This window comes from Rhinolophus sinicus, chromosome 7, assembly GCF_057876585.1.
Source record: "Rhinolophus sinicus isolate RSI-liver-muscle chromosome 7, RSI-T2T, whole genome shotgun sequence".
NCBI classification, from domain to species: Eukaryota; Metazoa; Chordata; class Mammalia; order Chiroptera; family Rhinolophidae; genus Rhinolophus; species Rhinolophus sinicus.
Window position 1 is genome coordinate 42,825,886 of NC_142507.1, and position 15,357 is coordinate 42,841,242.

Consider the following 15,357-nt stretch of genomic DNA (forward strand, 5'->3'; position numbering starts at 1 on the left):
TATATTCTTCTATCCTGGCCACCGTTCTCCGATTTGTAGCTCTGACTTTCTTTGCATATTTCTTGCCTGACCTGACTAGTTACTTCAGATATTTAGCATAGTTTTATACATTTAGTTTTATATATTTAGCATATATTTAGCGTAGCATAGGTCTTGGAGTTGGCTGTTGCGGAGCTCCTTGTTGTGTTGGCAGTTACGTATAAGGTAAAGTTAGTCTCATTCCGGTTAAACCCTGCCTTTGATTTTTTTTTCGCTTCCAGATGTTAAAAACAAAACCAGTCTTTTACTCATTTATAAAAACCTAAAACAACACTAATTCCCTTCACTGTTATTACTTGTGAAATCTTTCATGTGTGATACTGACTTGAAGACAAAGTTATCTCAAGCTCCCAATATTGCCAGGTAACTTTTGTTTCTACCTCAGGCTTCATAGTACAGAGAGGTCTGCCTTTGGACCAGCCACGGCTCTACACGTAGCTTCATGGCCATCCAAGCAGAAGAGAAAACCAGGCTGCTTTGAGACTTGAAATTGAGAGTTGAGCTTGTTACTAACTCGCAGCAAGTAAAAGATTAAGTGAGGGACGGGAGAACTAACTGACTTCCGGGATGGTGGAGATCTTTGCTTCTTTACCTTTGTTTAGGTTTAAACAACCCTCCCATCCCCAGTTGTCTCATAACCTTTTATGAGTTACTTTTGCTGGGGAGACCATACTTCAGAACAAGTCAGGGCAGGACAGTTGATTTCTGATACTGTGTCGAGCCTAGATGTGGCCTGACTCAAGTCTTCTCAGGAATAAGAGATAATAAGGAATGTTATCCAGGAGTAGATACCGGAGGTGGAAGATTGAGATACATAGATTCCTTGGCTAAACTACTACATGTCTAGATGTCTGAGGCAGGTCCTGGGACTGTGTATTTTTAAATAAATTCTTCAGGTGGTTCTGATGCAGCTAACCTGGGCCGATATTTGAGGAGAACTGAATAGGACCTAATATTAAAGATCAACAAATAGTAGACAGATAACTTCAAAATCACTAGTAACAAACTAAGTTGTTTTTTATTTGCCAATAAGAAGCACCTTTTGTACATGACTTAAAGTGCCTTTCTCCAAAAAAATTAGTATGAGGACTTTTTGGTCAAAGAACATTCCTACATTTAGATACAGAATATTTAGTTTTTATATAAAATTAAAACAAGAAACTTCGGGTTTCCAAACATTTATTTAATTTATTTCACTGCATTTATTTTTGCAGTGAAAATTGAAAGGTGCACCAAAGTAAAGATAAAATCCTGTGATAGAGGTAACTGTATATGTAATAACATGACTGTTCATTCAGTAGGTGGGTAAAAAGCAAAGCTAGATAGTGCAAACCATGGGATGAAAGTTTTTTGAGAGGGCCTTGGAGGGGTAGGTAAAGGGAATGATTGAAAAGTCAAATATTAAAGGCTTTTGTGCCAGTTTTCTCTGCCTGAAATTCAGTGGGAATCAACAAGGTAGCAGAAATAATCAAATATTAGTAAATACATTGCTGGGCTACACAGTCTCAGTGCACCAGCATTTAAAGCTTTAAGATCTTTGATAGTTGGAATATTAAATTCTGTATAACCTGGGGGTTACTGGTTGACTCAGTTGGTTAGAGCGTGGTGCTAATAACACCAAGGTTGCCGGTTTGATCCCCCGCATGGGCCTCTGTGAGCTGCACCCTCCTCAATTAAAAAAAAAAAAAAAAAAAAAAAAATCTGTATAACCTGATTTATCTATCTCCTATCCTCCACTATCCCCCCGCCTGTGCCCATATTCCTTTGGGTTATCCAAACATTTTGACCGAGAGGCTTGTTGATATGTACGAGAGATTCCCGGTAGATATAACAAATTGCAAGAAATTACCTGTTCTTTCTAACCATTCATAGGCTCATGTAGGATAAAGGCCGAGACCGCTCAGAATCTTATGAAGTTGGCGAGTTGTTTGGCATGCTGGGTGGTCTTTTTCCTGTTTCCAACTAGCTATGAAATCTTTTCAATCCTAAACCCGTCATGTATTAATTAAGTAAAAATGGACTTAATTATTCATTCTAGCTATAATGTTCTATGGTTCTCATCCAATTGGAATGACATTTAAAAATGTTTTGTAAATATTTATGATACTCAAGATCATACTGCAGTACAAAAAAAGCAATCTCCTAAATTAATACCAACAACTGTATTCATTGTACCTGGTTGTCTTTTCTCAGCATCACTTCCTATATTCATTTTGAAGACCTGAAATGAAGTTCAGCTATAAATTGCTCTAAAATTTGTGCAGCAGGTTGAAAGGGTCTTTGTTTCGCATTTAAATCTAGTTCTTTATTTTCTATTTAGACTAGTACTTACCTTTTCATGGCCAAAGGGCAGAATTTCCCTTTTGCAATTTGCAGTCTGTCTGGCTTCACAGAAATGCCTTTACACTTTGACCTAGCAGGACCACCAGAGGCTCTGGCACACTTGCGGTCCCCGGCCCAACCCTGAAGTCCTGCTGGAATCTGTGCTCCAGGGGCTGTGCCGGGTAGAGAGGGCCGTGGGAGGTAAGAGCGCTTCACCCTTCACCACCTTCTCCACCCAGCATGGCCGGCACACTTTGGACTACGGCACATCTCCACGTATAGCGTTGGTTTTGAATGCTTGGGGATGGGTTCCCTGATTGGGACTTTGTGGGGTACGTGTAAATGAATTTTTTTATCAGAGTAGGAACTGTTACAAGTCAATGTCTTTTACATTGCTTTTTTTTTTTTTTTTTTTTTAGTTTCAGGTGCACAAGACAAAGCAAAACTTAGACGTTTATCATTTATATCCCTCACACTGTGTGAACCCCCCTCCCCCATCCACTATCCCTCTGTACGTTCCCCAAATTAATTTTCAAACCCCCATGACCATCTTGTGGTTACCGACTATTTTTCAAAACCTCTCACCTTCCCCTTATCCCCACCCCCCCCCCCCGCCCCTCTGGCAGCCCTCTGTTTTTCCTCCGTTTCCATGCATTGCTTTTAAGACTGAATTTTTGTGCTGCTTTCATCGATCCTTTTATCCACAGAAACATAAAAGCACATTTCCAATTACACTATTTTTTCCATTTTTTTATTGTAAAATATACACAGCATAAAATTTACCATTGTAATCATTTTAAAGTATAGAGTGGTATTAACTGCATTCACACGGTGGCACAATCATAACCACCATCCGTCTCCAGAACTGTTTTCATCTTCCCAAACTGAAACTCTACCCATTCAACACTAACTCTTCCTCCCAGCCTCTGGTAACCGTCACTCTACTTTCTGTCTTTATAAAGTTGACTACTTTAGGTACCTCATATAAGTGGAATCACACAGTATATGTCCTTTTGTGTCAATCATTATATTTTTGTGGGGGGAAAAAATAGTAAATCTCATCAGATTTACATATGAAGTGAAACCTAATTTACATTTGTTTTACTGTCATCAGTGTCTAATGCTGTGCAAGGCACGTGCACCAAGGTCTGTGAACAGGAAATGAGATCTTAAAGTTGTTTCTATTTTTGTTATTTTATGCTAATTTCACATGCCATTTTTGAGACTGATTTGTATTTAGTTTAGAGATGATCTTGTTAAATATTATGGTTTAGAGATGGCATGATTAAAAAATAACCAAGAATTTGATTGGGAATGGGGGACGCTTAAGAGAATGAGAAAATTGGCTTTGACTTTATATATCGTGTATGGTGGACTGTTGGTAGCATGGTGCATATACAAAGACCAGTGGCTTTTGATTCAGAAGACCTGTTTTGGAGTTCTTGTTCTACGACTTTCTAGCAGTGTGATCTTGAGAAAGATACTCCACCACCTTGGGCCTCAGTTTCTTATCTATAAATTGCTAGTGATTGGCCTGGAATGTTTCTAAATTTCTTCTAGCTTTAGCATTCTAAGAATTAAGATTGCAGTTCATGAAAATAGGGTTGAATGTTTGTTTCTGACCTACCTTATTACAAAAAAGAATTTCTAATGACTTATAAAAGTACATAAAATTCAGCAGTATTAGTGTAAATTTAAAATAAAGCAAAAGAAGATAAAAGCAGCAGAGTAAGTACATTGCTTAGTTTTGGTTTTAGGCTTTCTAACTTGCCATTTTATGCAAAGAGAACTTTTCACGCACACTAATCAGAAAGTCCATGAAAGAAAAATAAGCCAATTGTGTAGAAGAACCAGTGCACTTCACTTTGTCTCGAGCTCTAACAGTGTAAAGTATGGGAACCATCCCTGGGCCTGCCAAACACACTGGGGTGAGGAGTAATGCCTCTTTTGGAAGCCTGTGCAGAGCATTTGAGGTGACATTCTCCTCCTTTACTCACAGGACAGCCCGATGTTGGCCAAGAGTTTCAGAAAATGATTTTGACTGTTCTTAGGTACAGGTGAATAGACGACAGGGCCCCAACGTTTTATCCCATGTAGACTCGCCATAAGAGTTTTGGCTTGAAAACATTATAAGATGAATAGCCAGATCCTAACCTCAGTAAAGCAGCTATAGAACTCGGTTGCTTTAGGCACTGCTTCTTCCCCATCCAGCCTCCAAACAAAACTTTTTATATATAAAGTGTTCATACAAGGTGGCGTGTGTGAGTTTATAAACCAGTTAAAAATTGAGATGTCTACCAGAGAAAAAGAGAACTAAAGTATACCCCTGTTGTATTCTGCTAGAGATTGTTCTATCAGAAGACCTACCCCACTGGCTCTGGAGAAGATGCACCCCATCGGCTCTGTTTTCATGCTGGTGCTACAGGGTGGGTTCTCTATGAACATCGATAGCCAAGGAGCCTGTGTGAGGCCTTTATAGTTAGGCCCACAACCAGTTCCTGCCTCGAGTCAAAGATCAAGGAAAAGTTAATAAACAATTAGGACATTAAGGTAACAAAATATGGTCGCGGGCTTCAGGGAGTGCCTAATTAATTGAGGAACTGAACGACTGGTGATGAGTACTCTGATGGAGGTATATAGGAACAGCATAGGAGCCCACTGGGTCCAACAGAGAACAAACTGAGGATGTTAGAAAAGGCCTCGTGAAGGGTAGAAACGTTTTGTTTTGTTTAACACAATATCTCCACCTAGTTCAGTAAATTAAAAACAAAAACAAAAAACAAGACTTAGTGGAACGTATGGTATGCCAGGCAACTCTGAAAATAAACATAATTGGAAAATTAGAAATAATCTGGTATGATTTGGGGGAAGTGGGGCTACCCCATTTGAAGATGGAATAAATGGGATAAATTACGTTGGGACCTGTATAAACAAGGCCATGGTATAGTGAGGATTTTAAACCTGCCGCAGATCAGCAAAGATAGAACTGTATTCAGTGTGTTAGTTTTCTTTGTAATTCTCTGAATTTTATATGTCTTTAAATATTCTGAGACGAGGCCCATAGATTTCACCAGACTGCCAGAGGGATGCATGATACCAAAAAATAGACTCAGAACCCGTGTCTGTAGAGCTAAAGCAAAACTAAAGCACTAAAGCAAACAGGTTAGTAATAGTGGAGCAGGCTGTTCAGAATCGTCTCTGAATAGCTCTTGGATGCAAGAACTATTGCCAGGGGTTTTTTGTTTGGCTCAAGTGTTTTAATCGGCAGTGGGCAAAGTAGTTTCCCTCATTTTTCTGGTGATTCTCCCAACTTGGTTTCTTTTCAAGGAATCAGAAAGGCTATTAAATGAAGCCAATTTTAACAGCTGCAAATTTATTCTTCAGTGTATTTCAAGCTCATATGGCTTTCTAGTATCAATATTGCTAGTAGCAGCCTAAGTGTGAATGTGTGTTTCTGGCAAGGAGCATATTTTCATTTTAATTGACTGTTATATACGAAATCTTGATGCCAAGAGCCTTCCTCCCTAGTAGTTGTAAATGCTAAATCTATACTTGACTTCACCACCTCCTGTCAAGATAAACACAAGCTTCCTTTCCCCTCAAAGGCGTTCAAAGGAATAATTTTCTTGTTGGTCTATTAGAAGAAATGTTTACAGCCAGGCGTCACATGGACCCAACTGCATAGATTTTTATTGCCCAAAGCAAGATCAGATACCTTATTTGTTCTCCTGAAACATGAAGCAGTTGAAGTGAGAATTGTAGGATTGCTCACTTACTGTAAATTCTGTGATAGAGAAGGGGCAGCAATAAAATCAGTACGGTAAGTGGGGGTGTGTTGATGTCCTCCAAGTTTATCAGAAAGTGTCTTGTACAGCTGAGGAACAGGTACTTACAGAAATAAAGGAAACTCAGGCTTGTGGGGCAGCTTGGGGGCAGAGGGATAGTCTATTCTTAATAAAGATGATTGTTTTTAGGTGTGGGCCTTAGAAACTAAGAAACCCACATCTATTTGGTGATCCACGTCTCTAAGCTAAGGCACATAGAGGTCTGTTAGTAAAACAGGTGGTAGCTTACTGAGGTTTTGTTTTTCTTTGGGTTTGTTCATTTGTTGTGCTGTTTTGCTCAGAATAGTTCATCTAAAACCTGGTGTTGGATTTCATAAATGGCAGCTTTTAGATAGGCTTGCTTTCTGTGACCTTTACGTGCCTTCCCTTCAGTTTTGTTGGTGATCACCAGAATAACCCTGTAAAGTAGTAGAGAAATTATGTTCATTTAATAGGTGGGGGACTCAAGACTCCAAGAAATGAAGTATTTACAGTTTGTAGTAAGTTGTGGAACCAGTACTGGAACCTGGGTCTTCTGACTCTTGGCCTTGTGCTCTTTAAACTGCACTAGCTATCCCACTTTGAAAAGAAATGTGAGACATAGTGCAATCATGCATACTCCCATCTCCAAGGGAGAATGCATTCTCCATGCCATGGTATATCGACCTGTAATTTTCTGCTTGAAATTACCCAGATTCCAAGCCTGTTTATAGACAGTCTACTTGAGAAATGATGAGGGTTAGAAGAGCCCGCAGTCCTTGAGGTTTTCTTTGATGATAATGTCTGTAACTGCATCAAATACAAATTTGACATTTTGGGTGTCTGTAGCACAGGTCATGTGACTGTAGATTTCTTTGACGTCTTTTCGCATGTTGAGGTCAAGGAACTGACTCTTGATATAATTCCCTGCATCCTCATAAGAGTTGTTCCCTGGTTTTCCAGAAAAATAGAGAAGAAGTGGGGTAAATGAACCCTCCTTCGTTGCTCACTTACTTTTTAGGTGACTGACTTGATTCTCACAATGCTGTCAGACAGCTCCGTTACACTCAGTGTTTCTCACTTAAGCAAAGGAATTGAGGAGAGACGTATGTACTCGTAGGTCTCCACCCTTGATTTCTGGTAGGTATCATTTTAATAGTCGGTGGCTCTCCTGCATTTAATGTCTGCTCTATTCCAGAGACATCTGAATTTAAACCTATAACTGAATGCCCGCATTTCTCAGATTAGACATCCGAGTATCACTTGCACATCACAAAGCTCATAAGAGGAATGAGTGTTAAAGGGAAAAGGGATCATCACCTCTGCAAAACAAGGAAGTTACACTTAGTTCCTTAAAGACAAGTTCCTTTTTGTCTCCTGGGTCTCGGAAGTGAGGCAATCACCAGTCATTACTAAGAGCATTACCATTGTCTCGAGCCCTTGACACTTACCATCATACTCTGGGAAACAAATGCTGAGGTGGACTTTCTTGATTTTTTCCTCAAAGAGGTCCTTCTTGTTGAGAAAGAGAACAATGGAAGTAGCCGCAAAGAACTTGTGGTTACATAGGCTGTTGAACAGGTGCAACGACTCATGCATACGATTCTATTAAGAGGAAATACCATCAGAGATATCAGATTGGGCTTATGAAGGTCTGTGTCCACCTCCTGTTCTTGGAGCGACTAGTGCCCCAAATGTAGAAGGAAAGGTAGGGAGTAGCTTATCTCTTTTTAGCGTGGAGTAGTACAGCCAGAGAAATCCGGTTTCCTTCTAATCCTCTCTCTGTTATAGTTGTGTGACTTGGGAAAAATTACCGAGCTTTTCTGAGTCTCAGTTTCCCTATCTCATAGTGTTCTTACGAAAGCTAAGTGAGGTCAGGTATGTCGAGTGGCCCTGATCATGGAGGCATCTAGGTGTACAGAAAACACTATGCACATCTTTGGCAGCCAGGGCACAGCTAAGGACTTTGACATTCATGCGTGCTGCTTGTCCAGGGTTGAGACTGCGCCCGAGTTAGCCTGTGTCCATCTGTGTCTCCAGCATGATTTGGATAGGCTTCTGTTACAGAGTCCTGCATCTCAGTTTGGGCAGGAATGTCATAGGGATTCTTTGGCCCTGGTGCCTAATGGTGAGGGCTAGAGAATTTCCTAGTGCTGCACCATAAGCCCTTCGGCCTTATTTCCTTCCTGATTGCCACTTTGAATGAGTAAGAAACGGTGCTACTTACCTGCAGAGTCCAGAGGTTGCCCAGTGCCCCAGACCAGCAGGCTTTTAGGGTCTGGAGGTAGGCTATTAGCTGACGTGGGCTCAATCTTTTCAAGTAATAAAGAAAAATCTAATATGGAGCCTTTTCTCATTGCTAATAGTCCTGCAAAACCCTTTAAGACCTCTTAGACTTTTGGGTTAACGATGGAAGAGATCTTGGAAACTGAATGGCTCTGTAAGACATTTAAGAAAACACTTAGCGTGCTCTAATGTGAACTTGAACTGCAAAGGAGAAGGGGAAACTGGAACAAGGGGTAGGAGGATAGAAGCTTTGTCTTCTATCAGTAAGCTGTGGGCCTCCGTTTACAGAGCAGGTGCTTATGGAAAATTAACATTATCCACGCCTTTGACATCCTGTCTCAAACTCGGAAGGTAACTGGCTGGGCTGACGCTTGTCCTGCAGAGCTCCTGTCTTGTAAAACTGCAAGGCTCAAGAGAATCACCCTCAGGGAATCCTCCAGCTGCCAATTTAAGTGGCATGTGAGAAACCTGGTTTGCCGTCTCTCCTTAGTCACTCGGTGGATAGTTAGGCTGCCAAGAGAGGTTACTAGTTCAGTCCCTCTGTCATGTTGCATAAAGATACACATCACAGTGTTTTTTCTGCTCTGTCATTTGCACCTATCCTTCACTTCCACAGGCAGCCGGGAGGTTACTAAGTAACTCCTGTGCTTTCCCGAGTTGATAATCCCATAGTCCTTTAATAATCAGTTCCTTTTATGAGCTTTGCTGTCCAAGTGATCCTTGGATGTCTCATCTGAGACCAAGCTCCTTCAGTAGTCTGGAGCTCTAAAGTACTAACCTAGGACTTACAGAAGAGGGTTTGTGGAATCGTTTGTCTGAGGTGTGAGTTGGTCTACGACGGTCAGTGTTGACTGAAATCACCCAACTGGAGTGACACAGCTCACAGGGGGGGTCATGGGGGAACTAACTGCATCAAGGCTGCTTGGTGCAGAGGCCACTCACCACTTCGTCATCTTCCACGAGCACCATGTCGTAGGCACTGAGGGCTGCACAGAAAACGATGCAGGTGACGCCCTCGAAGCAGTGGATCCACTTCTTCCTCTCTGATCTCTGCCCTCCCACGTCAAACATCCTGAGGGGAGGAACAGCTGTTTCGTGGGTATGCCCAGCTTATGACCCACACACGCCAGGTGTTTACCCTGGAGAGGTGGCCACTATGGGGCCAGTTAGCACGATGCGAAATGGGAAAAGGGGGAGAAGTGGGACACTAATTCAGATTGGGCTTTAGTGAAGGGCAACAAGCATGCCCATGTCCTTTTTTGGTAGGTGCCCTCAGGGAACCATATGGTATTTGTGGTGCCTTCAGGGGACCATGTACCCACCTGAAATTCAAGTCTTTGATGGAAAACTTGGTCTCAATGATGCCTGTGGTTTTGACTCTGGATCGAAGCACGTCTTGCTCATTAGGGAGGTAGTCAGGGGCTGCAATGCGCTCTAATTGGTTCAGGTAGCTAGAGGAAAGGGATTGGCACTGATGACATGTCATTTTCTCCAGGCCAAGAAAGGTAAAGAGTCTTACCCGAAATCATACAGCTAACTTAGTGGTAGAACCAGGACTGGAATCCATATTGTTAAATCTAGGATTCTTTCCTTCAAATCCTCGTGTCCTTCCAAAAGGAAGTGTGGGATGGTCCAAGGGCCAAGCCCAGTTGAGGCAGGGATTCCACTCATAAATCAGATAACTTTTCCTTGCATTTCGCCTGGCTACAAAGTTTTCTAGACCCTTGAATGAGATTCGGTGGCTCAAATGGGTGCCAAAAATTCCATCAAGAAGCAATAGATTAAAGAGACTAGAGAGACATTAAGACGTGAATCACTGCAATGCATGGGCCTTTGTTTATATCCTGAATCAAGTTGGGAAAACATTTGAGATAATTAGGGAAACTTGAATGAACACTGACTTGGATATCTGATGACATTAAGGGATTATTAAGTATTTAGGTGTAATGATTGTGTTGTGGTTCCTTTTTTAAGAGTCCTTCGTTTTAGAGTATATAATGAAATTTTTAGGACAAATGATAGGGTACCTGGGATTTACTTCAAAATAATCCAGTGGGAGATGCAGAAGAAATAAAGACTGGTCATGAGTTGATAACAGTTGAAGCCAGGTGACTCATTGTATTCTACTTTTGTATATGTTTGACAGTTACCATAAAAAAGTTTTAAAAAGAAGGTGGAAGCAAGAGGAAGACAGATGTGAAATGAGGTGACAGAGAAAGAGAGAAGGAAAATAAGTGCCTCTGGTGTGCCAGGCGTTTTCACATTTAAATTCTCATTTAACCTCCTAAGACAGCATTAGGTCACATTTTACAGATGTAGGAAACATTCAGAAGAGTTAAGTAATTGTCAAGATTGCAGTATATTGTAAAAACTAACAACAACATTCAAGTTTGTGGACAAGTAGACCTGGATTTAAATCCAGCCTCTGCCATTTATCTATATGACTGGGCAAGTTAGTTAACTTCTCTGAACCTCAGCTTTTCATCGATAAATGGGACTAATAAAAAGTGCTATCTACCTTGAAGGCTTATTGCTAAGATGCACTGAGGTGGTGTACCTGATATACCTGGCAGTGCCTGGGCCTCTGGGTGAGTGAGAGTGCTCTGGGGACAGTAAAAGATAAGAACCTTATTACAAGATTAGGTGACAGAACAAGGGCTACGCCCGCGTCTGTTGGAAGCTCATGCCCGTTTATGATACTTTGCTGTTTGAGGTAGGATTGATAAACTCTGTGTATCTTACATTTTTGGAACCAGCTTTGCAAAGATGGTTCTCTCTACTCTCTGACCAACTTCCTTTGGTTTGCTCTGGCAATTTCTGTGTCCCATGTCCGAGCACCCTGACATAAGATGCTGTGGGTGCAGGAGACTTTCATTTTTGGTTATTGGCCTGAGCCTGGGTTACCAGCTAGAAAATTGAGCCCTGAGAGGGCCATCATGAATCACATGCCTCCTGGGAGCGTGTGGCAGAAGAACAGTCTACGCGTAGTGTTCATGGTTCTGAAAGGAGAGGCTGCAGGTATGAATTAAGAGGGCTGCTAAATGGCACCTCTGTTGAATTTGGGGTCTTCAGCTTTGTAGGCTGCACTGAGCTGGTTGTAAAGCAGTACAGAGGAGTGGGAACTATGGCGGATGTCCCTTCCTACAGGCATTAAATTCAACACACAGTAAAACACTGCTGCAGCCTAACAACGGGTACACAGGCTGAATTCAGTCCTGGGGCCTGCAGCTTTCAGCGCCTGGGATTTTAGGCTGGGTACACGTTCTCCTAGGATGTGGCGTGCGCTTCATCCCTCCCCGTCCCCAAGCAGTCTTACTAAGATGCCGAGTCATTGAGCTGGTACTCTGCAGCTCTGTCGAAGCAGGCTTGCACCCCTCCATCCTGCCACAACTTCCTGATGACCTGCACCAGCTCAGGAGGCATGGTGCCCTCCTCAGTGGAGTCAGCCAGGTTGTTGAGCTGTCGTCCGTCCTCCTGTAAGGTACAAATTTGGCTGAGAACCACACAGGAGTCAGGGCTTTCCCAGGAGGCTTCTGGGAATACTGCTCGAAGGAAAGCATTTTGCATGGCTCCCAAAGCCTGAAGTGGAGACAGTGTCCAGTGAAAAGCCTATTGAAAGAAACATACTGATTAATGTTTGAGTGGGCTTCTGAGACATAGAGGGTGGAAATCTATCCAGTCCTGTGGTGGCTAGCAGCAGTCTGTCCCAGGGGCTTCCTCGGTGGTGTTTCCATCTCCCATCCTTAGTCCAAATGTCTGTCGCCAACAAAAAATAGGTCCTCTGTTGCAGGGAGACTGGAAGGTTAAAAACCAGATTGACCATGAAATAGGCAAGATGGCAGACAGGAACCCACCACCTTTGTTGAATTTAGGAGAAGGCCAATGCTGGAACCAGGTGTTGAGCTTATAAAAGTTCCACGGCCAGGGCAAAGAGCCCAAGGGGAGCAATTTAAATGATAAGACAAAAAAGCAAAGCAAGCTGAGCAGACTTTTGCAAACATTCATCATAAAGTTAGGAATTGCATACTTCTCAGGACTGAAGTAAGATTTGAGCTCAGCAGGTGGGATTTTAGTTACACCAAACTTTTCTGTCCTGTTTCCTCATAGCTTGTTGGCCACTGGTCTGTTTGTTCTCGTTAGCCCTTCCGTCCACCCTTAACTACCTACCGCACAGCTTGGCTCAGCATAGTCAATGCCCAGGGTGGACATGGCCCGGATGATGGCCAGGATGGACTGCAGCACATTCCCGTAGATGATGGACTTGTACTCCAGGCATTCTTCTGGCGAATAGCCATCCTGATGAATGATTCTGCAAGCAGCGCACACCTTGCCCTTAGCTGGACCTGAGTAACCAGACCTAAGGGATTGGGAATCTGGGAGGACTTATAGGGTGATAAGAACCCAATCGCTCTATTCCTACTGCTGTCCCGAAGTGGAGAGGGAGGGGCAAAGGGCGTGCGGATGAGGGGCACTGGGTCCTTTATACCCTTTATATCTGGGTTCCCTAAGGCTGAAGAGCCCCTCCTCCACTCCTCCACTGGCTCTGACTTCCTCGCCCTCCCTCAGTCCTTCAGGGCTTTGTTCCTACTCACTTCATCTGTTTGACGATAGTGCTTTTTCCGGACTCCCCAGCACCTGCAGGAAGAAATGCTTATGCTTCAGATTTCCACCAGTTCTCCCCAGCCCTCCAGTGAGATGGCCTGTGCTTGCCTGGGAGCTGTTAGGGGACAGCGTGTAGGGATGATTGCTGCCCTCAATTTCTGCCATTCAACCTGGATTTAGAGCAGAGTTTCCTAGCCTCTGCACTATTGACGTTTTGGGCTGGATGGCAGTTGTGTGGGGGTCTGTCCTGTGCATTGTAGAGTGTTTAGCAGCATTCCTGGCCTCTATCCACTAGAAGTCAGTAGCACGCCACTCTTCCAGTGTGACAACTCCAAATGTCTCCATGGTAGTGGGGGTGGGGCTGGTGTGGTGGGGAGCGGGCAAAATCTCATTGAGAATCACTGATAGAGTCAGGAGAATTCCTTGAACACATTTCTCCTCTGACCATTTTTACTCAGGAGAATGATTGTAGGGCAGATTTGGGGAGAGCTGGATCACCTCACTAAAATACTGTTGGTTTTGTGTTTGTTTTTTTCATCACTGTGCTGTTCCCTTTATTAACAAAAACGCCCCGATATCCTCATTCACACTCTGCTCTTCCTCCATCGAAAACCCACATACCCCTTCAGCCCTCTGCCCCCAGTCTGTACTACCCCTGTGCCTTAACCCCTTCCCACTTAGCCTTTGCGTGTTTCCTGTAAGCCTCTTAGTCCTGAATGGAGAAGAAAGCTGCTTAGTCTTAAAAGATCTCTCAGTGGCCTTGCTATGCCTTCCCCTTTCTGTAGCCTCCTGGGCAATTTGAAGTCTGGGTCCAGCTTACAGAGATACGCAATTCAGTGTGTCCTTAGGGTCATGCCACAGATCGGCAGTGGGTGGGACTGAGGGGAGGAGGTGCCTGAGCAGGGGACTCCAGGTCCCAGGCAGCTCATGGGCTTGGAAAGCCCGCCCAGCCCGCCAGTCAGTCTGCTGCAGCAGCTGCCTGCCTCTGTACTACCACTGGGTGGTGGTTTTTCTCCCCTAAGCCGTGTGTTCCAAATTCTGTTGTCTTGGTTTTATTTACAGCCATGATCAATTTCTCTGACCAACCACTGAGGTGCTTTTCTTTTTTCAGCCCAGCCCTGTGATCTGCTTAGGAGCTCATCCAGTGGATGAGCTCCCATCTGGCACGGGCTTTAGAAGCAGCGACTGAATAGAAAGCCAGGAAAGCACTGCTGTAGCCAAAGACTCCGTTCCTGCCCTCTCAGGGCTTCCCTACTTCTAAAATTTGTACTGAGAGCAAGGAGAAGGAACCAGTATCCTGGGCAGTGGGTCTCTCCCTCAGACTACCTGACACTGATGGTATGGTAGGACTTCTGAGTGCGCTGCCCTTTTCTGAGTCCTTGACTCAGGTCTCTGACTGCAGATTGGATCAGTGTCTGCAAGCCCAGGGTTCCTGGTATTTGCCAAGCCGTGAGGTGTTAGGTTTGGTTACATTTGGAGACGGGAGGGTCAGTCCTGGGCCTCGCACTGATCCTGATTTAAGGATGAGTTGTGCATCTCCCTGGGGTGGCCGTGCCCTGCCCTGGAGCTCCTGACCCCCTAGCCTGAGACTGGATGGGGAGAGAGAAGTGACCTGCCCTCACTCCTCCCCGTGGGATGGGCTAAAACCCACCTCCATCCAGGAGAAGCAGAAAGGAGCAGGGCCTCTCCTTCCCTGGCTCATCTTCCCATCGCTCACCCAGCAGCAGCAGCTTGACGGTCTTCGCTTCCTGGTCAGCGTCTTCCTGCAACTTCTTTTCTAGCTCCTTGGACCTCTTGGCCAGTTCTTTGTCCTCAGCACTGATTCCACTCCCCATCTTTCTGCTGTCTCCTCCTGGGCTGCTTTCTCCGGCCCTTAAGCTTCTCTTCTAGGGTTTCCTGGCAATGAGATGGGAGATAAGGAAAAAGTAAATTGGGATCCAGTATCAGGTTCTCAGGCCTCCTATAAAGCTGGCTTGTAGGGGCTGCGTGAGGGAGCCGGCTGCAGGTTCCTGGCCCTGCCCGTCTTGGCTCAGACTCCTACCCCAGCTGGAGACCTACTTAGTCTGGGGATTGAGGCTTTTATATCTAGCAGTGTGATGGGCCAAGCCAATTAAGAGCTCAGTATGACAAAGGGCAGAGACTCAAGTGTTTCTGTGACTAGGAAAATGATCTGCTGGATTCTGACACGGGAAGATGGGATGTGGGTACTGGAGCTCTGGAATCAGATAATGGCTGTCCCATCCTTTTGAAAGGCTGATCCCCTAAAAGTCCGTTCCTCCGATTCCCTTGCATCTCAGAGCTAGAG

At 44.0% G+C, this 15,357-nt stretch overlaps 1 protein-coding gene across 1 annotated transcript; it reads right to left on the reverse strand.

The window, feature by feature from the left end:
- Window positions 1–6,924: 6,924 nt before the first annotated feature.
- On the reverse strand, window positions 6,925–14,887 carry GNAT2 (G protein subunit alpha transducin 2). Its single transcript, XM_074318977.2, has 8 exons — window positions 14,770–14,887; window positions 13,043–13,085; window positions 12,618–12,759; window positions 11,767–11,924; window positions 9,773–9,901; window positions 9,393–9,522; window positions 7,616–7,769; window positions 6,925–7,115 (listed from the first exon to the last, which is right to left on the reverse strand). The coding sequence occupies exons 1-8, from the start codon at window positions 14,885–14,887 to the stop codon at window positions 6,925–6,927; spliced, it is 1,065 nt and encodes a 354-aa protein (XP_074175078.1).
- Window positions 14,888–15,357: the final 470 nt, after the last annotated feature.

Bases quoted from the DNA above. Each gene is read 5' to 3' on its own strand.
- GNAT2 (XM_074318977.2), bottom strand. From the start codon at position 14,887: ATGGGGAGTGGAATCAGTGCTGAGGACAAAGAACTGGCCAAGAGGTCC. The intron at 9,523-9,772 runs GTGGGTACATGG...TCCTCCCCTCAG, and splicing joins ATCAAAGACTTGAATTTCAG to GATGTTTGACGTGGGAGGGC. The intron at 7,116-7,615 runs GTAAGTGTCAAG...CTGGAAAACCAG, and splicing joins TTGTTTCCCAGAGTATGATG to GGAACAACTCTTATGAGGAT.